The sequence below is a fragment of the Sceloporus occidentalis genome, unplaced genomic scaffold (assembly GCF_023333645.1).
Source record: "Sceloporus occidentalis isolate IW3139 unplaced genomic scaffold, rSceOcc1.0.p SCAF_198, whole genome shotgun sequence".
NCBI classification, from domain to species: Eukaryota; Metazoa; Chordata; class Lepidosauria; order Squamata; family Phrynosomatidae; genus Sceloporus; species Sceloporus occidentalis.
The window spans coordinates 997,447-1,021,275 of record NW_028317178.1 but is presented as its reverse complement, the minus strand read 5'-3'; the positions used below and the strand labels follow the sequence as shown (position 1 = coordinate 1,021,275).

At 44.7% G+C, this 23,829-nt stretch overlaps 1 protein-coding gene across 1 annotated transcript; it reads right to left on the bottom strand.

Annotated features, from left to right (window-relative positions):
- Window positions 1-1,671: 1,671 nt before the first annotated feature.
- Window positions 1,672-23,120, bottom strand: LOC149278204 (disks large homolog 5-like). Its single transcript, XM_089502234.1, has 33 exons — window positions 22,823-23,120; window positions 18,844-18,912; window positions 18,073-18,241; window positions 17,694-17,837; window positions 17,202-17,385; window positions 16,539-16,798; window positions 15,581-15,893; window positions 15,131-15,361; window positions 14,626-14,810; window positions 14,180-14,305; window positions 13,955-14,087; window positions 13,611-13,738; window positions 13,227-13,402; window positions 12,547-12,650; window positions 12,040-12,132; window positions 10,465-11,388; window positions 10,016-10,151; window positions 9,484-9,628; window positions 9,179-9,300; window positions 8,789-8,863; window positions 8,512-8,680; window positions 6,723-6,885; window positions 6,156-6,286; window positions 5,808-5,972; window positions 5,454-5,637; window positions 4,991-5,139; window positions 4,539-4,709; window positions 3,728-3,921; window positions 3,403-3,546; window positions 2,977-3,104; window positions 2,751-2,860; window positions 1,968-2,077; window positions 1,672-1,766 (listed from the first exon to the last, which is right to left on the bottom strand). Exons 1-33 carry the CDS (start codon window positions 23,118-23,120, stop codon window positions 1,672-1,674), a joined length of 5,928 nt encoding a protein of 1,975 aa, XP_089358360.1.
- Window positions 23,121-23,829: the final 709 nt, after the last annotated feature.

Genomic DNA, 23,829 nt, shown 5'->3' with positions numbered 1-23,829 from the left:
CAACTCTTTGGCCCCCAAACCTTTAGACAGGGCGAAGGAAGCTGTATGAATCATATTCATTTTCTTAATGTGCATATTATAATTATTGGCAAATAAAAAAAAAAATACTTCATTTAAAAGAGACAAATCATTTATTATTATTATTTTTTTCTACAACACATTCACTGAAATATCTACCGTTTCCAGTAATACGTTTTCTGAGATCCTGACCGTAGTACAATCCCCCCCCCCCCAACTCAGTCCTAGAGGGGGTGGGGATGGAAACCCCCAAACAACTGCCATTTTAAAAGAAAAAAAAAAAAAAAGAAAAAATCAGTTTATTTTTGGGGAAGGAAAAAAAAAATAAAAAAAATGTAAAATTCCCTTTTAGGAGAGGCTGCTCGGAGTTGGAATCAGACGCGTTTCTCAATGACAGTCGAACGTTCTGAAGAGTGGTTTCTGATTGGTTGTTTGGTTTTTATTATATAAATATATTTAATTCAGGAAAGTTTACAGGGGATTTTTTATTTATTTTTTTTGGAGTACCTTTTTCTAGTCTGCTGGCATAAAAAAAAACAAACAAAAAAAATAATTGAGGTGAATAAAGGTAATATTGGTGAATCAGGATATTTGTAACTTATATAGAAATATGGCGCCTTTGCCATGGCTGACATGTCTGCCGCTGGAGCCCAATGGTTTATTTTTATTTTTTTTAAAAACCCCCAAAAACATACAAATGGAAAGAATAGAATGTTAACCGTTTCGCAGGAGGGGGAGACACACTGAGTTCTTATCCCAATGCCAAAATACGCAAGTCTTGGTACAATCAGTAGGTGGGGTGTGAATCAGGAATGAATTGTCGATTTTTTTTTATTTTTTTTTTTATATGATTTTTGTAAAAGGAGGTATCCATGGTATTATAGGTGTTTAAACCACACAAAAAATTACTTTGTAAAGTGCAAGATGACCCTAAGGATTTAAAATATTTTACTGAGCTACAAAAGGCCACTTCAATTTTTAAAGTGTCATTGGTGGAAGGGACCCAAGGCTGGCCCCTCCCCAAGCAGTGAACGGGTTAATGTAGTGTTATAAGGGTGCCAAAAGGACCCGGACTAAGTCCCAATAAATATGGAGAGGAAAAAGTTCGTTACCAGATGACCTCATCATATCTAGTACCTATAATTCTCGAGTCAGATCATTATGGGACGCAAAGTCCACCATACGCAACAATTTGTCCTTCAAAAGAACTTCTGGAGACTCTCCAACCACCACATCTCGAGATATCGGTTTGTGTTCAGGGTTTTCGCTTTACATTGACTTCCTAAAATCCCATGATGGTTCTGGAGTGTCCATGTCTTTAGTCTACAGCTTCACCATTGACATTTCAATGGCTACTCCTAATCCTCCTGCCAATGCAGGCTTCGGTGAGTCCATTAATGATAAGGCAAGGGCTCCTCCATGTCTCTGCTTCATTGGCTTTATCTCCTAGCAGCTGATTATCCATTGAGCGGTGGACTTTGCGGTGCTTCCATTGACTCGGAGATGCGTTCAGTGGCTTATCCATTGTGAAGTCCCCAACTTCTTAGAAATACCCATTGTCAAGTCTTCGAAAAAGACCACCGCAAGCGTTACGGCAGAAGACCAGCGATGGACGGGTGTCAACGAAGCATGGGTACGGCTGTTTCACGTCGCTCATGCTGGGATCCACAGGGCTTTGTTTTGCTCCTGCTCCACAATCGAGATTATCTGAGTGCAAACACTAATCAGGGCACCCCCCTGGATCACAGCTGGAAGACAAAAAAACCAGGGCAAGAACTCGGTAAATATTTCCAACCCATTCCAGAATGCAAAGGTTTTGTTACAGTAGGGGCAGTAAACATAAGGACTTCACCAAGCTGGAGGTACATCTGGCATCTTACTCGGCTCTTGGCATGATCTATGATCACCACCGACTTTTGACCACCTACCACCTAGGTATGTCCACCTACCTGTGAAATACTTGCTGTATTCCTGCTCAATTTTCTGTGCGGTTTCAAACTGCTCTTTGGAATGTTTTTGCGTCACTTTGTCCCTTAGAAAGATCGGGTCCTTCTGCTCCCTGGATAGAGAACACATCACATGATTTTATTGATGGAATGCCATTCTGTTACAAATAAAAGCCACCCCATCAAAGCTTATACATCAGTTTTATCAAGCTATTATGTAACCCTTTGCCGAGCTATACGGAAGCATGGAGACCTCAAGCCATATAGTGCCACCTGCTGGGTCAATACGGGTCCAGCATAGTTGTCAGAATCTTTGGGTCCTTGAAGGAAAACCGATTGTAACCATGCCTTCCTCTCAATAGGAGAGGTCTCTACAGATACCCCTAGCAAAATCTATCATACCTCCCAACAGTCCGAGTTTTCGCAGGGCAGTCCTGATGCTTGGGCACTGTCCAACTGTCCTGCTTATGGTCACTGGTTGAGAGATTCTCTGATCTCACCTGACCTCCCCAAGGAGCTGGAAAATCAATTTAGGTCTGTAAACCTCCATTACAGCTCCCACGTGGCCCTTCCTGTGAGGCGGATAGGTGGCCACGCACCGACCATGCGGACTTCTAACAATGGCCGGTTATTGTGACAGTCCCACCCCTCTTCGCAGGAACTGTTCCCCATCCATTGGGGAAAGGGGTCTCATAACTCCTGGAGGAGACTTCACTTGGCCTACAAGAGCTCGACCTCTCAGCCAATATTCCTGAAAGGGACGTGCGAGGCATTGGAATAACTCACTTGATCTGCTTAGTGCTTTTGTACCGGATAAACAGGACTATGGGGTAGATTTGAGCGCTGTGGAGGCGTTCAATGGCGTGGGGTGCAATGTCCAGCAGACAGTGACAGTCCTGGGGATAAAAAAAAAAAAAAAAAAAAAAAAAAGTGAACCATCATTAACACATGAAAATCAGCCAACAAGATGAGAGACGAAGAAATCAGACACCTAATGACTTATAGAGGATACCTTCTCCGTTATCTCCTTTATCGAGGCCACTGTGGTGACATCAAAATGGCCGCTACGACGCTTATAGTCTATGAAGAGACAATCCTTCACCCCACGCTCTATGGCCTGCTGGGAGGCTTTCATTACCTCTGCACGACAAACAGATGGGTTACTTTGGAAAAGAAACTACACCAACAGACCCACAATTGCCACCACCACTTCATGTTTTGGGTTTTCTGGTGGATCAGAGAGCTTTGAGAGGCCATATCAGGAAGATGAGGAAAAAATTGTGGATTAAAACTAGTATCAATTGTGCTTATTTGATCATTTACATAATTATTTACAGATAAAATCCAAATTTTTTTCCCTTTGTTTCCTTCGGTATCAGAATAGTTCCTTTTTCTCGGTGAAGAAGGGATACCAAGCAACTATTTGCACCAAACTTACCAAGAGGACACTTGCAGAACTTCCCTGGAGATTCTTTTACCAGCATATCCTTCACGGCATCCACCAGAGGTCCCAGGATGAGCACGGGTCGAGGAGAGGTGCAGTCCACCCTCTGTACCTTCTGGTAGGCCAAGCTCATCGAGTCTACACGATGAGAAAATGACACAAGTAACAAAAAACAAAAAAAAAAAACCACCAAAAAACAGATAAAGCTACTGGACAAAGAAAAGATGATTGATTAATTTGAAGAAAAAAAAAAAAAATCAGAAGTCGACTTCGCTCTCAGCTTCTCCCAGAAGTTGACCTACGTCCTTCATGGCCTTACCGTCCAGGAAGGGGATGGAATCCGTGCTGATCGTATCCAGGCCCTGCAGATCTTTGCCGTCCCGAGATCCGCTGCGCTTGTGTTTGTGTTTCCTGCGGAAGAAGGAACGTCTAGCAGCAGCCGAGAGTGTCTTCCCCGCGGCTTCATCTCGCGCTTCCGACAAGCTGAGCCTCCTCGAGAACTCTTGCTCCATACTGAGGGAATAAAATAGGGGTGATGTTTTAAGGATAATGGCATATGTGAAGCTTGACAAGGATGACCAGGGGTCCTCAAGCCCCACTAAAGCCTATATAAATCCATAATTAGCTTAAGGTTCCAACATTACTCTGAACCTTCAGAACCAGGTTTGGAGACCATCCTTGATCACTTTAATAAGAGGAAACCCAGATTGCTTTATTTAGAATGTATTTTCCACTCATGTTTCACAAGGACAAAAAAAAATAAAAACACAATCCAATTTTTACACATCTTTAATGAAGATAAACTCTGGTTCTCTCCTGAGCATAGTCCCACCAGGAGCTCTTAGATGAGGTTGAGGTGGCAATAGTCGAGTTATCACATAAAATAATGTCTAGTTCACGCCTTACGCGTGCGTGAGGGAAGGACGGCATTATTCCAACAGTTAAAAGATTGTATCATTAAATTATGTCACGTAGAGGCAACGTGGTGGAAGAAGAAGACAACACGCCAACCTTTAATGATCTTCTCAAGAAGGTGCCTGGCGCTCCTGCCACACTCTGGCCTCCTGGCGCGACTTTAAGACTTGGTTGAGAATCATTTTTCCGGTCACGTATCTGCGTGTGTCACTTACATGTATTTACTGGGTATCTGCCCTCTCTCCAGCTTCTGGGCGTTCTCATCGAGCTGCCACCCCATCCACATGCCAAACGTCCCCTGGAGGAAGGTGTCATCCACGTAAAGTATGTCGTCCTTCTTGAAACTCAACTCTTGTGAAAGCTCCGCTTGCCGCTCGTAAAGTGCTCTGCAACCAAGCGTACAAACCCACAATTAACTCTTCCATACCCACAACAGTATGGCGTTACCATCAACTGATCTTAATGAATCAATCCCCAGAGTATACAAGCTTCAGAAGATCACAACCTATGGAGCTAAACACACAGAAGGCAAACAAATATAACATTTCAATTTTTTAAGACCTCCTTGATAAGTTCTAAAGTTGTTGTAGGAGCTTTGACTCCAAATACGTGGGGCAGTTCTTTGGAGGTCCTCCTGGCTGTAGAGCTGTCCCTCTGGCAAACTGACCTTACGTAGAATCCATCCCCAGGCTCGTCTTTGATTTTGTTGAATTCGTCTATTTTATGTTGAACTTTTAGCCGGATGTTTTCCGCGGGTTTGAGCATTTCCAGATAAGCTTCTTCTGCCGTTTTGTTTCTCATTTCCACAGATCCATACTAAAACATTTAAAATAATGGGGGAAAATACATATGTTTTGGCTGTTATTTTATTTAATAAAAATGTAATTGTTAAATAAATAAAATTAAAAAGAAAATACATGGAAACTGGGATTGAAAAGGGCTGGGCGAGAAGGAGAAGGAACATCAGATAAAGTGAAAATAAAGAAGCGGAAAAGGGGTGAAGAGACCTAATAAAGTCCTTCTGTATCGAGGTACATCATAAGAAAGAAAATAACGTATGCCCGTTTCAAAAGTTTAACAGACCGGTAATTGGCCACCAATTACCAATAATTGGTAAGTCGTACACTTACCTCCAGAATCATGTCCCCTATAAGTAAGCCCTCAGTCCCACCAGCTGAGCTCTCTTCTTCCAAATCCAGAACAAATATCCCGAACAGGTTGCCCCCACAAATCTGAACTCCCAGCTCCACCGGGGACTTGGACAAGGTGACTGTGCGGATCTCCGAGTGTTTCTTAGTCCCATGCACTGGGGTCCTGGCCGAAGGAGAAAAGGTAGAAAGTAGTTTTATGATGTCAGTCCCCGGAACCACTACATAGGATGTATGCGCGAGATCAAGCGGTGGACACGCAAAGGGGGACAAGCCATGTTTCCAAACAAAGGGAGGATGGTGAGCCCCAACTGGAGGGTCGCCCCAAATCATCACCTGAGTGAAGTGCGTGGGCTTGTGCTGGGCGTGGTCTCCTTGGAAGGAGGAGTCATGGTCCCCTCATCTTGCTCGCTCACAGTGTCAATGACGGAATGATTGTCAGGCGTGGCCGCCCCGCTGCTGTGTGGCGTGGAATGAGACATACTGGTGTCCAGACGCGAGCTGGAAGGAAACGTGATTGAGAAACAGATCAGAGAATTAGCAAAAACCGCCAGTGCCGCCAAAAAAACATGTTGCCAAGAAAAATATATTAAAATTGGGTTATTTTGGGAGTCCTAAAGTCTCACTGTATATAAGCCCAGACTACACACATGACACGGGTAAGCAGTAATATCTGCTCCTCACCTGGACCTAGAGTGGATGGACTGACACATGTGCGGGTTGTATTGAGCCAAGATGGTGATGGTGTCACACTGCTGCCCGATGATCAAGCGCGCCTGCTGCTCCGTGGCGTTCCTCAAGTTTATGCCGTTAAACTGTGGGCAAAGACACAAAGATGAACAAACTCAATAGTCTCACCTCTCATGGCTGCCACGAAAGGACAAAGCCCAATGGGTCAATGTATAAGCACACATCGAGAACAGACAATATTGGTCAACTTATTCATGGCATGGTATCTACTATTTTTACATATACCTACTCTACAACCCAAGCCTGAATCTTTTTTACTCTCACCTGGAAACCAAACTCAACTAAAAGTGCTTCTGCAGGACCCTAACCATCATGTTCAAAAGAGAAGACTCCCTGATGTTGACCTCAGAACGGATGAGCAATGGGTCCAACTCAATATCATAATGTTCTACAATCTTATATATTGTTTGAACTCCTTGTACATCTTATTTCTTTTTGTCAAACTGTTTTGATCCTGCATATCTTGGAGGTGCCATGGGCCACGTGAAGGTCCCCACTTACCTCTAGCAGCTGGTCTCCATACTCTAGGCCCGCTTGTTGCGCAATGCTTCCTACAGTAACCTTAGAGACAAAGATACCTCCACTCTCCCCACCACCGATGGAAATACCGAGGGGCTCCGAGCCTTTCTGCACCTTCACGTGCCGCGGCTCCTCCACTAGTGGTCTGCAAAAGGAGTTGGGAGGTTAACGGACCTTCATCAAGGAAATAAAACCCCACCCAAGTTTAAGCCCATCCATATTTGGCCCCACAATGCCTAATCTCTTGAAATTGCAACACAAGGAGAGCCCTAAGAGCCTTAGAGCAAGCCAATACATACATTTCAACATAATTCAAGGTGTAAAAAAGAGACAACAAGAACTGATCCCAGCATAACAGGAGGACGACATGCAAAAGCACTAAGGATGTAGATCGGCTCCCAGTAGATCTGCAATTTTCGTACTATACTCGCATATTTTATCTCTTTGCTTGGGACTTCTTGAACATTGATTTGTTTCTCAAGTCTATTCCCCAAGCACCCTGAAGAAACGAAGATTTTCATGAAACTCTAACGTCAGGTAGACCACTGAAGACCACTTGTCCATCCCACCACAAAAAAAAAGAATTCACTCTTAGATCCAGCCACATGAAAGCAACATGAAGGACCTTCATTCATCTCAACAACTTCTTAACAAGCTGTGACATTGTCAGGAATAGTGCGAATCTCTTAATTCCAGGTGAGCCAACAGACCAGATAATGACCAAAGTCTGAGAGAACCTACGTTCTACATGGCCATGCACCAACTACTGCATACAAATTCAACTCCACGCTTTCTGGAGCTTACAAAGCCAAGACCAGCAATGGACTGAAAAAAATCCTTTGACACTAGAAGATTCTACGTATCGGCATCCATTATGAACCTTCTTGGGGGGCATTAACGTGCACATGCATGCAGGGAGCATGGTTTAAAACCGTTCTTGCAGGAAATACCACAAATGCTTTGTAGCCATCAGTGGTCCTTCCCCTGCCAAACATATCAGACCAAAAGGAACCGGATGGGGCTTGTGCATTTGTAGCATGCAGGGGCATCGAGAAGCAGGGTGGGAAAAGCGGACAAAGAGAACAGAGGCTGACCTCAAGCACCTTACTGAGGAAAACCTTGGTCTAGGAAGAGTTTGAAGCCTCATTAAAGACCTAGTGCGGAAAACATATCTGGACGGGAGATGGTAGTAATGGCTTGGGGAGAAGAGGTTAAAGGGGAAGGATATATTCAACAGTTTGGGTATGAAAGTAAGGAACAATATGGTGAGGAGGAACAACACAACGTAAAACATTACAAACAGGTGGAGAGAGAAAAGGGTAAAGATGAGACAATGGTAAGAACAATGTCAATGGAACAGGGGAAACAAAGAGAAAACACATTAATACAAGCAAAGACCTTGCAAGATAAATTGCACAGTGAGATCAGTGGGACACCATCACAAGGAGGTATTATGGATTCCAGGGGGAGTAGACCTCAAGATTAAACTGAACCATTAAAATAATCCCAGTTTGAACCAGTTAAATTCTGGAGACAAGCATAAAACCAGTGGATCAAAGCCACAGGCTTCCAGGTCTACATTAAAGGACATCCTCATGCAAGACCATTCAGTTCATGAACACATCCAACTATTTCAATAAAAGACCAGAGTTGGAACCAACTAATGTGGGTTATTTCTTCCAGAGCCATTAGCGAGGACACAAAAGTTCCCAAGATGGCTTCTGGAAAGGGTGTACATTGGCGATGAGGGGAAAGACCAATCATTACTCACCTGTCCTTCCGTCGATCCCCCATGGGGACAGTGCTGATGGAGATCCTAGGTAAACTTGCAACAGAGTTCTGAGACTGGCTGCTGGCGAAAGAAGAGGTCTCCAAATTGAGAGGTGAATGGGGAGGGCTGGCCAGACTCGGACTGCTACACTCAGAGTGCGACAAGGAACCTGCAGATACACAAGTCATTGAGTGTCGTAGTTGGCCATCAATCAAATGTCCCATAGTAACATGTGGATTCATTTAGGATACTGATCTGTCCTCGGCCTGCTACTTACCTCTGTCTGAACCCATAGTACACCGTGGGTATCGTGGGGTAATGTGGATTTTAATGCGTTCCGTTCTGGAGGAACCTGCCGGTTTTCAAACAAACCGTGTTAGAACATAGAACACAACGATACATTCACATTTTCTGGTCATGGGCCATTGGATTATGACATTTCCCAGCTGCCACCAAGGCTCGGAAACCCTTGCTCAAACTGATGGAAACGGTAGTATACGTTCCTAGAAAGCTCAATATCTACGCCTCATGACCACATGCACACACATCATTGCTTTTCGCAGTAACTGCCCGGTTCTATTTTGCTTGCTTGCCCACCAGTAGCCAAACTGAAAATGCTCCATGGAAGCATCTGAACCACAAGAGCTACAAAAGCAAAAATGCTTACCCAACCTCGCGCTAGAGGGGAGGGAGTTGGATCCATGAGGTACCCTGGGGCGAGAGTTTTCGCAGTAATCCGCCGGGTGCTTGTGACTCAGGTCCAGGCTCAGCCGGCCATGATGTTGGGCGCTATCCAAAACAAACAGGCACGTAAACGATAGCGGAGTCCAGCTGCCTTAACCAAACCCAATTAACACGTACCGCTCCACGCATAATCAAATAATATGAATTAACTTAAACAAAGGTTGGGTAAATTAACATAGAACGTAAATTAGACTCCTACAGACTCCTGATATAGCCATGAGCTCATACCTCGGGTGCTGGTGCTGTGAGCAAACCTGCCCTGTAGACGAGGGGCAGTTATTAGAAGGGACCCGTTGACTCCAAGCCGTGTAGATTGGATTCCTTAAAACCGCGGTGACGGCAGGGCATGGAGCCAGACTCCGGGGTACAGTACCTGAAATTAGCAGAGGGTAGCCGTGTCACAGATATGGACCATACCATATCCCACAGGGGTTGGGAGGATGAAACGGGGTTCAAAAGTGTCTTCCTTCAAGAGCATTATATTTAAGAGTTGAGCCATTTGTAAGAAACTAAAGTTAACTTTAAGGACATTGTTTTTTATTGTGGCTACTAGAAAATCATACCCAGGCCCTTCCTACAGCCCCCTTTAAAAAGGGAAATCTCTATTGTGTTCTTTAGGAAATCAAACGCCAGAAGGCAAATCCCCTTTTCCCTGTAGGATATGGTCCACGCGCCGCTCCTTTCTGAGAAAGTTAAATGGACAAAGCCCAAGGGAGTCTATCTAACCTCTACTGTCTGGTGTACCCCAGCCACCACTCACCTGACATTCCTGGCGCACACATGGAAGCCGCAAACGTTTCACTGTGACGGGGGAAGCGCGTGGGGGAGAAACGGACACAATCGTGGGCAAGCTCAGGAGAAAATCGGTCCTCTGGACTCTGGGGGAACTTCTGTACCTGCCGGAAGTGTCAGTCGTAAAGCAGAAGAGATGGTGACCATCTACGGCAAGCATGGTGGCCATGTTGTTTACCTAGCAGTAGACTATAGACCAACGACTGTATCCTGTCTCCATTTGCAGATGCAAGGTGAACCAATAGAAATGGACACCTAAACACTTAACATGTAAAGCCACAAGTGCTTTACCCGGCCAACATTGTGACCTTATATCTGCAGGAAGGGCTGAGCTGGCCCTGCATAAGGTATTGTTAAATCAGCAAGATAATCTCAATTACACGTTTTATCACCTTATCTTACAACTCTAGTACCTACCTGCAGGCCTGTGTGGGGGATAGCTACAGGTGCGAGTCGGTGCTTTAAAGCCGGTGCAGATAGCGGCCTGGGCCTCTTCACTTCAGGCTCTTCCGCTCTCTGTAAACAACTTTCGACCTCTCCGCTGCCCCGAAAGCCTGGCAAGACACAATCGTTGCCATCTTCCCGGCAGCACTTGCCAATGACCCTACTGTGGTGAGGTTTGTGGGAGCCATCCTGATTGGTCAGCAGGATGGGGACAGGGGATGGGCTTGTAGGTGGGGACCCCGCCGTTACAGTAGAGTCTGACGCAGAACTAGACTGGTGTCGGTGTTTGAACTTGATCGAGTCACTGCGTTTTGGCGGAGTGGGAGGCGTTGGTGGCCTCTCTGGCTTTGGGGCCTGGGATGAGAGAGCTAGAACAGGAACAGGAGGAAGGTAAGGCATTTTTGGAGGAGTCTGAGGTCTCTTAAAGGTATCTGGATCAAAGATTGACTTCCTCTGTCTGGGCCTCTTGAAGACGGTGAACTCACTCTGTGAATGTCCTGGGCTCACCATGACTTTGGGCCAAGTGCCACTGCTCTGCTTGGCTGTAGACACCTCAATCAGTGTCTCCTCTATAGTGTCTGCAAAACCTAGTGGCCCTCCCTGTACATCCAGCATCTCATAGCCAGGGCCCATGAAAACTTCCCCCCCGAGGGAACCCAGGCTGTGCTCGGAATGGCTATGACAACTTAGCTGAAGAGCCCTCTCAGATCCATTTCCGTCCGCCATTTCCTTCTTATGATCCATGATGTCTGGGCAGAAGATGTCTGTCTGCGTGGAGCTGTTATTCTTCACGTTCCTTTTATTCTGAGACTGTATATTAGGGGGAAGTACCCGACAGGACTCCTTCAGGTTCTCAAAGAGGTTTTGCCCACTCCAGGATGTATTGGGAGGGAATACCTAAAATAAACAAAGAACCTATCAAATGTGAATACAACAGAATTGGTGTCCTTCAAAGTCCTACGAAGCCTGACTCTTCCTTGAAAACAATTTACCAAAAAATTGAGAAAGATATTGTTTACCAGCTAAACATTTTTTTTGGGGGGGGGCAGTTCTTTACCCTATAACTCACAGTTGCCATGTGGATAAAGCCACCCATTGACAACCTAACCACTGCCTTGTTGCTGGACTACCCTCTTGACAAGTTGTCTTGACTTGCCACTGATGGAAGCCTTACCACCATCTAAGAAGCTGTGGTCCTACTCGGATGTCTTAGAACCCTACAATGGGTGTCCTACTCAGATGCTTGGGTGCAATCCTGATGTCTGAACACTCAGAAAGTGTAACAGGAACTTGCTATCCAAAAAGAAAAGGAACGATGTCACATAATCCCACAAGCATGGCAACGTTGATGTGGCTTCACTTCAGAGGCATCTAAAAACAGCTCCACTTCTGTGGGACAATAGCTCCCTATTTGTCTCTAGCGCTCTCTTATAGATTCTACCAGCGTTCTCTATACATCCAGCTTTGTGTCCTCTAGAAATCAACATTTAGATCTGCCAGGTGATTTTTGGAGGCTCCAATAGATACTTTGGGATGCGTTAAATTTACCTTCAACAAGGAAAGACTCAAAGATTCCCGGCAGCTGCGTAACAGAGCTTCGCACTCGGTGACAGACTTGTTATCTAGAGTTATGCCGTTGATCTGGAGAAGAGAGAACGCATCAGAAGAAATGTTAACCCTTCCGCTGAAGTGCAGGAAGGCCAATAAACCCAAGGTAATATATTGTACTTCAATAGTAAGAAAGCCCATTAAAGGCTCAAACGAGTCACATATCAGTCCTGGCAAACTCAGCGCCACGATTACCAATGGATACCCAGATCCATGCACGTCAAACGTTCTCCACACCACCTCTCTGAAATCTCATTAACCAAAAGTGATATGTTAAAGACCCCTGGAATGGCTCTTTGAGTCGCGTGCAAGCCAAGCCAACGACATTGCATATTTCCATATCAACTCTCACAAATGGAGGCTGCGTTCGAACCGGTTTTGTGATTGGCATCATATTAAACACGGATATTAGGCATTAAAAGGCTGGGTTTGGACCCGTAAACTCACGGCCACTATCCTGTCTCCAGGAACAAGGGTTCCTTCCTTGGCCGCTGGGCTCCCTGGCAGCACCGCAGCCACAAGCACTCCGCTCTCTAAAGAGATACCGCTGTCTGTTGAGCAGAAAGAAAGGCGTTAAAAACGATGAAGATTGCGGAAAATGAAGACAAAACAAAAGCAAAAAAAAACGGACACATCAGAAAAATCTAGTTAAAAAAAAAAATTAAATATGGCCACTGGCAGAGTAGGTTATTCGCAATCTGCATAGATGACCACAGGAGGGCAGAAAAAGAGGGGTCACATCCATGCCCACTCGGTGAGATTTCTAGACAGTCCATTTTTGTGGTCAGCAGGACGGGTTTGGCCCCCTTTGAGCAATATATAACCTTCACCTGTTGCCCATTTTTGCTTATGTTCTCCCAAACAAATACTTTACAAAGATAGATTTTTTGATGATGGACGCGTGTTATTATCGACGAAGCCAGATGACCAGAAGCAGGAAAACTATGTACGATGCATCTTAAATCTGGAAGATTAAGATGACCACCATGAAAACAGTTTACCCACGGTACCAGGTTAAATAGAGAAGGTCAACCAGATAAATAAAGGTCGCCTGGATAGAGTGCACTTCGGGTGGGCTATAAGGTCCCAAGTCCCAAGTAAGGTGACCATTATTCCAGACTCCTCACCTTTCTGGCTTCCCAGGTTGATGTGGATAGGCGTTATAACACGGCTGCCCAAGGATTTCCTCCTGCGTACGACCATGTTGATCACGTCTCCTCCGCTCAGCACGGCTTTAATCACTTGTTTGCGGTCCTTGTTTGTGAGGTCCACATCGTTGATCTTCACTAGACAGTCGTTCACCCTGCCCAGGAGGACATTAGAACACACAATGGTCTTTAAGAAGAATAAAAAATAGAATTCCAATGGACTTAAAGATATGGTCTCCAATCTCATAAAATATTTAAATTAGTCCTAGACCAGACAGCGAATTCAGCCAGATGTATCATCTAAAAAAAACAAATGGTTACAAGGACACAATGCATGCACACACGCTAAAAGTCAACTGGTACCTTAACCGGCCATCAGCAATGCTGCCTTTATCCACCTTGGTCACAAAAATGCCACTGTCTCCAGGAAAGAAGGGCTCATTCACCCCGTCGGCTACATCAAAGCCAAGAGCATTGAGGTCCATGTCGTCCTATCAAGAGGCAGGAGAACAGACTCTTAAGTAACCGGACAAAACACCAAGAATTGTCTATGACAAGATGGTACCCTGACTTTCAAACTGTGGTAAGGAGGCCTACAAATGATAGATTTTGAGAAGTTAAATCCAAAATGTAGATACCGTTACGTGACCTTGGAACACAGCTTCCCTACACATCCACGCTGGGACGCAGGCATGTTCTCTACTCGCCTTCTGTCTCTCAAACTCCACTACTTCCGTCTCCCATTCAAGAGAGTCGGTGTCGATGGCCGAGTCGTGTGAGCTGTGAGCTATCAGCTGCCGAAATCTGGCCTCCTTTTCGATCTGGTTATCCATTTTCTCCCTGCAAAGGGTTAAACCGGACAGCGTCAATACAGGCCATGACAGAATATACTATATTCAATAAGAGCTGCACTCTGATTGTTCTGAACTCACTTCAGTTCCTTCAGCTCCCGTGTAGCATCGTTCTTCTGCTTGCGCATGTCATCCAAGTTACGCAGAGCCTCCGCCAACTCGCTGACTGCCCGGTCACGCTCCCTCCGAAGGTTATCACACAGAGTCCTGCAATGATCACAACTAATGAAGGTTCCATGTCCAGGGTCAATAAACTACTCAATACTATAACAGAGGCAAGCCATTCAGGAGAAAAATGGCTGCTTCCAAAATGGCTGCTTCCAAAGTGTCTGAAGAACGTTTTGGGGAGGAACACCAACTCAACCTTCTAAAGAACATTTCAGAGGGGAAGACCAAGTCAACTCAAAAGTTGATGGACACACACAATTCCAAATGACTTCTTTTGAGTTATTGAAAGTGGACCACTAGGATTTAGGACAGCGAGAAAACCTCTAGGAGATACCCAGTGCTGGATCTGATTGACTCACCTTATACTCTCTCTCTCTGCCACAATCTTGTCTCTCTCCTGGAAGGCCCAATCTCTCCTGCATTTGGCCACCTCAGCTTCCTGGGTGGCCTCCTTCAGCTCATGACTCATGGCCTCGTACTGTTTCCTCAGGACTTCAATCTCCTTGTTGGCTCTCTCCATATCTAGAGTAGCAGAATCCTGGATCTAAACATTTTAGAAGCAGATATGAGGGTTCAGAGGGTAAATACCACATTTAAGGATGTCCCAGATGCTCAATACTAAAACTGTATAATTCAGGAGCTAGTAATTTATGTATCTCTACGAAATAGTAGAAAATATTGAAGCTTTAGACCCTAAAAAGGTCTTAATACTACAACAAGGTCAAACATAAGGTGAACCTTTTTGGAGATGAAACCAGAGTAGACATCCTTGGGGGAATAAGACAAATGGGAAGCGATATGGTCTAGGGGTGCAAGTTTAAATAACCTGGTTTCACTACTGGCGTAGCTAGTCGACAGCCATACCTGTCTGGCTTGGTAGTATTCCCTCAGTAGGTGGTCTCTCTGAATAATGGCTTCCGTACGCTCTTTCCGCGCCACGTCGCGTTCTTCCTTCACAGTCTCTATGTCTTTACAAGCCTGGTCCAGTTCCTTTTGGGCCTCCGTCTTATCCTTCACTTCATGGCAATACTTCTCCAAGAGTTCGTTCCTCTCAAAGATTGCTCTGTCTCGCTCGACCAGAGCAGAGTTCAGCTCCTGGCGGGGGAGTAAAAACATGGTGTGTGTCGTCTACATGTTGATGGCTTTCAAGTCAACCTTCTCACCACAATAAGCACCTGCATCCTTCCAGGACACAAGCCACCTACACTGCCCCTTTTTCACCCATCGTTTCTTGCCCTTACCAGTTACAAACATGTACCGCGAAAGACCAAGTTCTTGACTTAAGCCCAACCAGATGTTTTCACCATCACTTACCTGTCTAAGAGCCTCCATCTCCTCACTTGCCACCCTGTTGTCACTTGAATTGTTCTTCAACCGCCCTTGGGCCATCTCCAATTCTGTCTGCATCTTGTCCATCTCCTTGATGACCTGGTCCCGCTCACTCATTATAAGGCGATATTCGTTGAACACAGAGTCCCTTGCCTCCTTGTATTTTTCTGCATCTTTGACCGCTTTCAGTTGCATCGTCTTAAAACGCGTGGCTTCAGCCTGCAACCTCTCCACTTCCCTTTGTAGCTCCTTGTTCTGTGAGGTTGCCTTGTTCAGCTCCTGCTGGATAGAGTCGTACCTGCGGGAAGACCAAATAACCCAATTCCTTTTAGTGGAATGTCTTCTCCTCTGCCCAGAAACTCAAACAACCGAATTTCATTCAACACATTGTTCTTGGGTTGACCTGGCAAACAAAACATTTTGATGTAGCCGCGAGGAGGAAAATAAAGTAATAAAAGCATAAAAGCCTAGGGAAAAAAACGATGGCCAATAAAAATAAAAAAGGAAATAAGGCAGAACTGGTCTAGGTAAGAAATTACCCTAATCCACAAAGAAGTTCAGCAGAGACAAAGGGTTATCTGTTCTAACCCACCTTTGCAAGTCAACCTCGCTTGGAGCTACATGGTTATTACTTTTATCAGAAATCTTGGAGGCCTTACCCACCTATCACCGAGCCTTGTGAGATAAAACCCTGGCATGGTTTAGGCTCTCCCGCCAGACACAGAAAACATGCAAAAGGATCAAAAGCACAGAAGGGGAGAGGTCTAACTTGTATCTCCTCCACACTTGATGGGCCAGCAGTTTGGCTTGAGCCAACACTGGGTCCCCCCAGCAAAACGCAGTATCTCCATACAATCCTATTGTTGGTTTAGATCACCATCCTGCCCACCCGCCTTTAGCCCAGTACCATCTCTAGCATGAAGGGGGCATCCGTGTCCTCTACCTTCTCATAGAAGAGGAGTACTGATGCTGAAGTTGCACGGCGCTGTCCCTCTGCTTCAGGAACCCCTCCAGCTGCTTCTGCAGGCTCCTCTTCTCCTCCTCGCTCTGCTCCAACCGACCCAGGTCCAAGTTATGAGTGGACACCTTCTCATTGTACTGCCTGCGCAGAGAGTCGTAATCCTTCTTCACACCTTCCAGCTTGTCCAAAGCCGTGTCGTACAACTTATTGATTAGCTCGGAGGAACCGTTCTGCTTGACCACCTTGGGACGAAGAAGGAGAATATATGCTGGGAATAATGTTTGATTTCAAATATTTTCCATAATTTTAATAAATGTCAAGATTCGTTATTTTCATATTTAAAACGTGTGAATAATTGTATGAATTTGGCAGAATTTTGCTTTAAATATTTAATATATTTAGCTCTTTTTTTTTTATTATGCTGAAATATATTTTATTTTGGTGATGAGACACTTTAGTATATAAATTCCATTTACTTAATTCTATATGGACACGCCGTATATAAAAGTCTTGTGGTTTAAAGTTTGGGGATCTCTTGAAAACCAAAAATCTACTTTTTTGGTAGCGACAAAAAAAAAAAATTCAACTTCAAAACGCGTTGGGTTCTCCGACACTCCTGGTGAAACCGTAACGAATGGAAATTACCAGCTGCTGTTGACGACGGAGCTCTGAGATTTCCCTCTGGTCGGCTTCGTGCATCCTCTTGAGGTCTTGGCAGGACTGTTGCACGTGCGTATACTCGCGCTGCAGCTGCGCATGCTTCCGGCGCAGGCTCTCGCTGTCCTCCTGTAGCTGCGTCTGGTCACTCAGGACGCGGCTGTGCAACGTGCTGTAGGGAAGATGAATGTCAAAACGTGGGTTCTTCCTTCATATATCCAGACAACATACAATCAAATTTCAGCATCAAGTGCTACTGGTATAACAACAACAAATACGAGGATACGAAGTTGGCAAAGATAATTTGCGTTTATTATAAGCTTAAATTACTTTGTAAGAAGTTTTTTTTTTGGAATTTTTTTTTTTCCCCCAATGGAACCTTTAACTAAAATAAAAAAATTTTTACAAAAAAATGCTTTTTTAACCCATTAACTGCCAGGAGATCCCTACGGGGTAAATAATCAATGTCTTCAGACTCACTGGTAAAAATCTGCCTCCTTGGCGGCCTCCTCACACTTCTTCAGTGCTTTAGAGTGCTGGCTTTGTAACGCTTCCAGCTCCGACATCGCCTTCATGCACTGAATTTTGAGACGCTCGTAATCTGGAGTAAGATTGGAACTTGGCCTGGAACCGAATTAGGGGGGAATCGGATGTTGAAATGAATCTTAAATCACGCAAAACGCTGCATAATTTTTTTTAAGGGAACACTAAAAATGGTCACGTGATAGGAAAGCAGTCACCTGATGGGTATAGTAAGACAAAAACAACTTCCTAGATGGTTCTGATCTGCTAAGGAGAAACGTCACCTTCTGGGTATACTAGCTTATTCATTAAATCGCCTCAAGAATTGTTCTTTTACCTGCAGTCGTCAAAGGTTGACCCTGGAGAGGACAACGCCAGCCTCTTTCGCAGCTCGTCCCTCTCACGTGTTACCTGTCTCAGCTGGGACAATATGGTCTCCAGCTTCTCACTCGCGTGACGGCTGTCTGCAGCAGAAGGGGGAGGGGACGATGGCTTGTTGGACGTACCTAGAGGGGGCAAAACAGGCAGGACAAGCATTATAAACACCAATTATGCTACAGCCCAAGACCTGTACACTGTGTGTCTCCTCCTGGGCCCAAAACCTCGACCGGCAATATGTCTTCTCCTGGGCCCAAAACCTCTCCAGGCTAAATGTCTTCTCCTGGGCCCAAAACCTCTCCAGGCTAAATGTCTTCTCCTGGGCCCAAAACCTCTCCAGGCTAAATGTCTTCTCCTGGGCCCAAAACCTCTCCAGGCTAAATGTCTTCTCCTGGGCCCAAAACCTCTCCAGCTAAATGTCTTCTCCTGGGCCCAAGACCTCTCTAGGCTATATGTCTTCTCCAGAGCCCAAGGCCCGTTCGCTATATGTCATCTTCTCAGCCAAAGACCTGTATGCAATACGTCTTCAACCACAGAGCAGTGGGGTTTTTACGGACTCATCTAGCTGATTATAGATGAGTTCGACCACAAAGTTCTGACCTGAACAGGGCAACATAACTCCATCTATATAGAGAAGGAAATTACAAAAGGTATCCCTACAGAGAATGGCGTCCCACCATTAGTAGGAGCCTAGGGCTTTCAACCCCACTACCTGCTGCTGGGTTCTTACCTACACTGCTGAGGGAGCCGCTGCTCTCCGAGTCCGACGGCATAGTGGTGAGAACGCTGTAGGTAGAGCCTGTTTAAAGAAACATAAAAACATACGAATAGTCACGCTTTTTAGAAGAATAACGGTCATCGTCAATCCACCATTTTGTTTGCTGTATGGAACAGACTTCATTAGCATCGCCATAAAGCATCAGCTCAGTGTGGTGTTTGAGCCAGGAAAGCCACCCCAAATATCACATGACTGACAGCACAGCGGCTCCAGATAAAGGGAGTTTATTGGGACAAAATGAGTTAAAACCAGGTTGTTGCCCATGCTAACCAGACCCGGAAAATCAATCTACACCGCCCACCCCAAGGTCCTGCAACCAGGCCGGGTCATACCGTGGGTCCTCACGGGGCTGAAAGGGTTACAGCCGAGTGGAGCAAGCGTATTGATTCTCCTTCTCCGGAGGCGAGATTGCTTCATGCGCCACAAGCTCGTTTTATGGCCACGGACACATCCAGCTCATGGCTATTCCGTTTAACCCGTTAGGCACTGGAGAAAGTCTCTGCATTATTCTATAAGGCGCTCCTGCCCCGGTCGAGGGTTATTCAAGAGGCAACAAGTTCCTTACAGGTGTCCGCGAAGGGCACACAAACCCGCAGCTTGTAACGCGGCTGTGGGGCCACTAGCCAGCCACTGGAAGCCAGGGGCCAAAGGGTTAACAGACACCAGTACGATGACAGCGCACTTTGAACACAACAAAACGAGGCATTGTTATTAATCAGCGGCGAAACCAGTCGGCCCAGCTGTGCTGTGTTACACGCGACGTCAGGGGTGTATTGTTACCGGGACTCCTCCGCGGCCTAGGAGCCCCAGACGGGGCCGGGGGGGCGGGGGGAGAAGAGGGCAAGTCTGGGAAATCGGGGCAACGGGAGGAGAAGAAGGGATAGAAGAAAAAGAACAAGGGAGGAAAGGAGGGAGAAATGGCAGAGGAGGGGAGGAAGGAGGGGGGGAATGAGAGAAAGAACAGGGAGAGAGGAAAAGGAGGGGGAAAATGGGAGACAGAAGAGGAAATGAGGGTTGAAAACAAATAAATGGGAGAGAGGACAGGGGTGGAAAACGAGAGAAGAAGAAAGTAATGACAGAGAAAGTAGAGGAAAGGAGAGAAAACAAATGGGAGAGAAAAGAGAGAGAGGGGGAAAAGAGAGAGAGAGAGAGGGGGAAGAGAGAGAGAGAGGGGGAAAAGAGAGAGAGAGGGGGGGGAAAAGAGAGAGAGAGAGAGGGGGAAAAGAGAGAGAGAGAGGGGGAAAAGAGAGAGAGAGAGGGGGAAAAGAGAGAGGGGGAAAAGAGAGAGAGAGAGGGGGAAAAGAGAGAGAGAGAGGGGGAAAAGAGAGAGAGAGAGAGAGAGAGAGAGAGAGAGAGAGAGAGAGGAGGAAAAGAGGTTTAAAAACAAATAAATGGGAAAGAGCACAGGGGTGGAAAGTAGAAGAGAGAAAAGATAAAGGGGAGAGAAATGACCAAAGAGGAAAGAGGGAATAATGAAGAGCAAGGACAGGAGAGGAAAGGAGGGAGACATTAATAAATGGGAGAGAGAGGACAGGATGGAAAGGAGAGAGGATAAAATAAATGGGAAGGAAAGACAGGGAAGGAAAGAAGGGTGAAATATACATGGGAGAGAAAGGAGAGAAGAGGGACAATGGAAGAAAGGAGAGAAAGGACAGGGGAGGAAAGTGGGGAGAAAGGAGGGAAGTTTAGATTCAGGAGCCGTATGTCTATCCCATGCATGTTTTAATTCCCTCACTGTATTACCCTCTACCACTTCTGCTGTGAGGCTGCTCCACTTATCTACCGCCCTCTCAGTAAAGCTACGGTTCCACCTCCACTGCTGAATTCAAATGCAGCATTAGAAGCATCATCCCTAACACAGCAGAACGTCAGAATCATTCCCGTAAATAACTATTCAGTTATCATTTTTACCGGGAACACTTAAATGTCATGTGACGCAACGGCAAGCACAAGATAGGTTGTTTCCATAGAAACTGAAAAATCCTTCAGTTACTTTGTCCACTTTATGCAATTAAACAGATTCAAATTAATGGAAGAGCATCTTTCAAATACCCTCGTAAAGCCCGATCCAATCAGCAACTTAATGGGGAGGAATAATCATGGCGATCCTGGGAACAGGAAGTTAAGATGGCATATCCTTAACGGGGGGGGGGGGTCTAAGATATTTATGTATGATAATGTATAATATTTTTATGCAATTATTACTTAATTAAAAAGGTAAAACTAATAAACGTATCCATGACAAAGTAAATGTATTATTTTTACCTTTTTAATTAAGTAATAATTGCATGTTTTAAATAAATATATTTGTACTTTTTAATTAGTCAAAATATTATTTTTTACCATTTTAAATAATAGTAGTAATAATTGGATGTTTAAATATTACTATTAAAAAGTAAAATATTAGTATTGTTATTATATAAGAACTACATTTTTTTTTTATTATTGTTTATTAAAAGTAAAATTATTTTGTTATTAAAAAAATAAAATGCATATAAATGTAAAAAATAATTAGTCAAAATATTATTTTTTACCATTTTAAATAATAGTAATAATAATAATTGGATGTTTAAATATTACTATTAAAAAGTAAAATATTAGTATTGTTATTATATAAGAACTACATTTTTTTTATTATTATTGTTTATTAAGTAAAATTATTTTGTTATTAAAAAAATAAAATGCATATAAATGTAAAAAATAATTAGTCAAAATATTATTTTTTACCATTTTAAATAATAGTAATAATAATAATTGGATGTTTAAATATTACTATTAAAAAGTAAAATATTAGTATTGTTATTATATAAGAACTACATTTTTTTTATTATTATTGTTTATTAAGTAAAATTATTTTGTTATTAAAAAAATAAAATGCATATAAATGTAAAAAATAATTAGTCAAAATATTATTTTACCTTTTTAAATAGTAATTTCTTTACTTTTTAGTTAATTGATCATTTATTCATGAAAAAGTAAATGTATCAATTCACTAAAAAGTAAAATTATTATTTTTATTTAAAATAGCGCACTTTAACCCCTTTTAACCCTTCCTAACAGCACATATTTTACATGACAGCTGAAAGAAAAAAAAGTGAGAATACTAGAGTTTGATGCTTCGTATGAAGTCAGTTAAAGCTGCGGTTCCACTTCTGTCATTTTATTCCTCAAAAACAGTACAGAACCGTTAAAGACGCGTTTGTCGTTTCTATGGCAACTGTGCCTGCTTGCGTCACATGACAATTAACAGTTCCCGGGGAAAAAAAATTTACAAATAATTACTTCCGGAAAGTGTTCAGCCTCGTTTAGTAATTATGTTCCTAGCAGTTAACTAAAGTGTTAAATTCAGCAGAGGCGGTGGAACTGCAGCTTTAGAATTAACCCCCTCCTCCAACTTCTTAGCTCAACTTACTCACTGTCAGGGCTGTCCAGCTCCGGCCCTTCAGCTCTACGGCTTATGTTGGCGCTACGCAGATAACCTCAACACACTCAAAACACAATAATTAACCATTAATTTGCCAAAATTCAACTTTAAAAAAAAAAAAAAAAAAAAGTTACACGGCGGATGATTTTCGTGCTCTGTGTGGCCCTAAAGACACAGACCCTGGAGGCTGAGGACCTCTACGTGCAAACCCAGCACCCCAACCCACAGCTGCTGGGTATCCGGCTATAATAACTACTCCAGTTCCTGATACTATGACTTATGAGGTCATAGGGGGTTTAGGGGTTAACATCAGATAACCCGAGACGTCATCAGTGTTGGAAAAGTGACACATTTCACACGATGATGTCATCGGCATACCTCATTTGCGAGTGTCTACCAGAGGCGGAGGTCCAGCAGCCTGGCCGACGCTAACCGAGATCCATAACTCCCAGTACTCAGATCCACCGCCCTCACATACGTTTTTATTGTGGGGGGGGGGTTCCTCACCTGCATTGTCTCCAGTCCCGAGGCCGTTCAGGTAGAGGATGGAGAGCAGATGGGGTTCGGTCTTCTCCAGGGCCACCCTCAGGTCTTGGAAGTGGTCCTTCTCCTTGACCAGGAGCATCTTGAGCAAGAGGTCCACCTTGTCCTTACCGGTAGAGCAGCCGCTGTCCAGTTCTTGCCTGTCCCGGACGCTAAGGGTCCCAGCCTCCTCCAGGAGGTCCACCAGTCTATCTCCACACCTGATGGACTCCACCAGCTTCTGGTGACACTGTTGCAGTAACTCCTTGTGTTTGGGCTCCATCCTGGAGATCCTTCTCTCTCTCTCTCTCTCTCTCTCTCTTCTCTCTCTCGCTCCCCTCTCCCTCTCTCACCTCCTCCTTCTCCAGCAGTGTGTGGCCTCTGTGAGTCCTCCTGAGTTAGAGGCCCAGCTTCAGCCTCCAGCTCCCAGCCAGCCCTGAGCACAAGCCTCCTCTCCTACCCCCTTTGCCTGCCCCCAGCCTCCAAACAGCAGCCATATTGCCCAGCTGGGGAGGGCTGAGGGCTTGCATAATGTCCAAAATCCTCTGCCCCCTGTTTTTCTTTTTTTTCCTCCCCAAAGTCTTCCTAGTTAACAACCACCAAAAAGACAAACAAGAAAAAAAGATCTGCCCCCTCCTGGGGTCACTTCTGAGTTACATGCCTGCTGGGGGTGTCCATGGCCTCCTATCTGCCCTGCACACTTTGCTTTTGCCCCAGTTTTCTGCCCCTGTTTTTTCCCCCCACTGCCAGTAACAATGTATCTCTTTAAGGTTTTTTTTTCCTCCTTCCTCTCCCTGTCTCCTCCTCCTCCTCTCTGCTTCTCCCTCTCTCCTCCTCCTCCTCCTCCTCCTCCCTCTGTCTCTCCCTCTCTCCTCCTCCTCCTCCTCCTCCTCTCTCTCCCCACCCCTCTATCCTTCTCACTGCTGGGTAATGTGTGCTCTTTCCCTTTACAGCTCAAATAAAGCCAGCCAGCACTAGTCTTAACCCTTTGA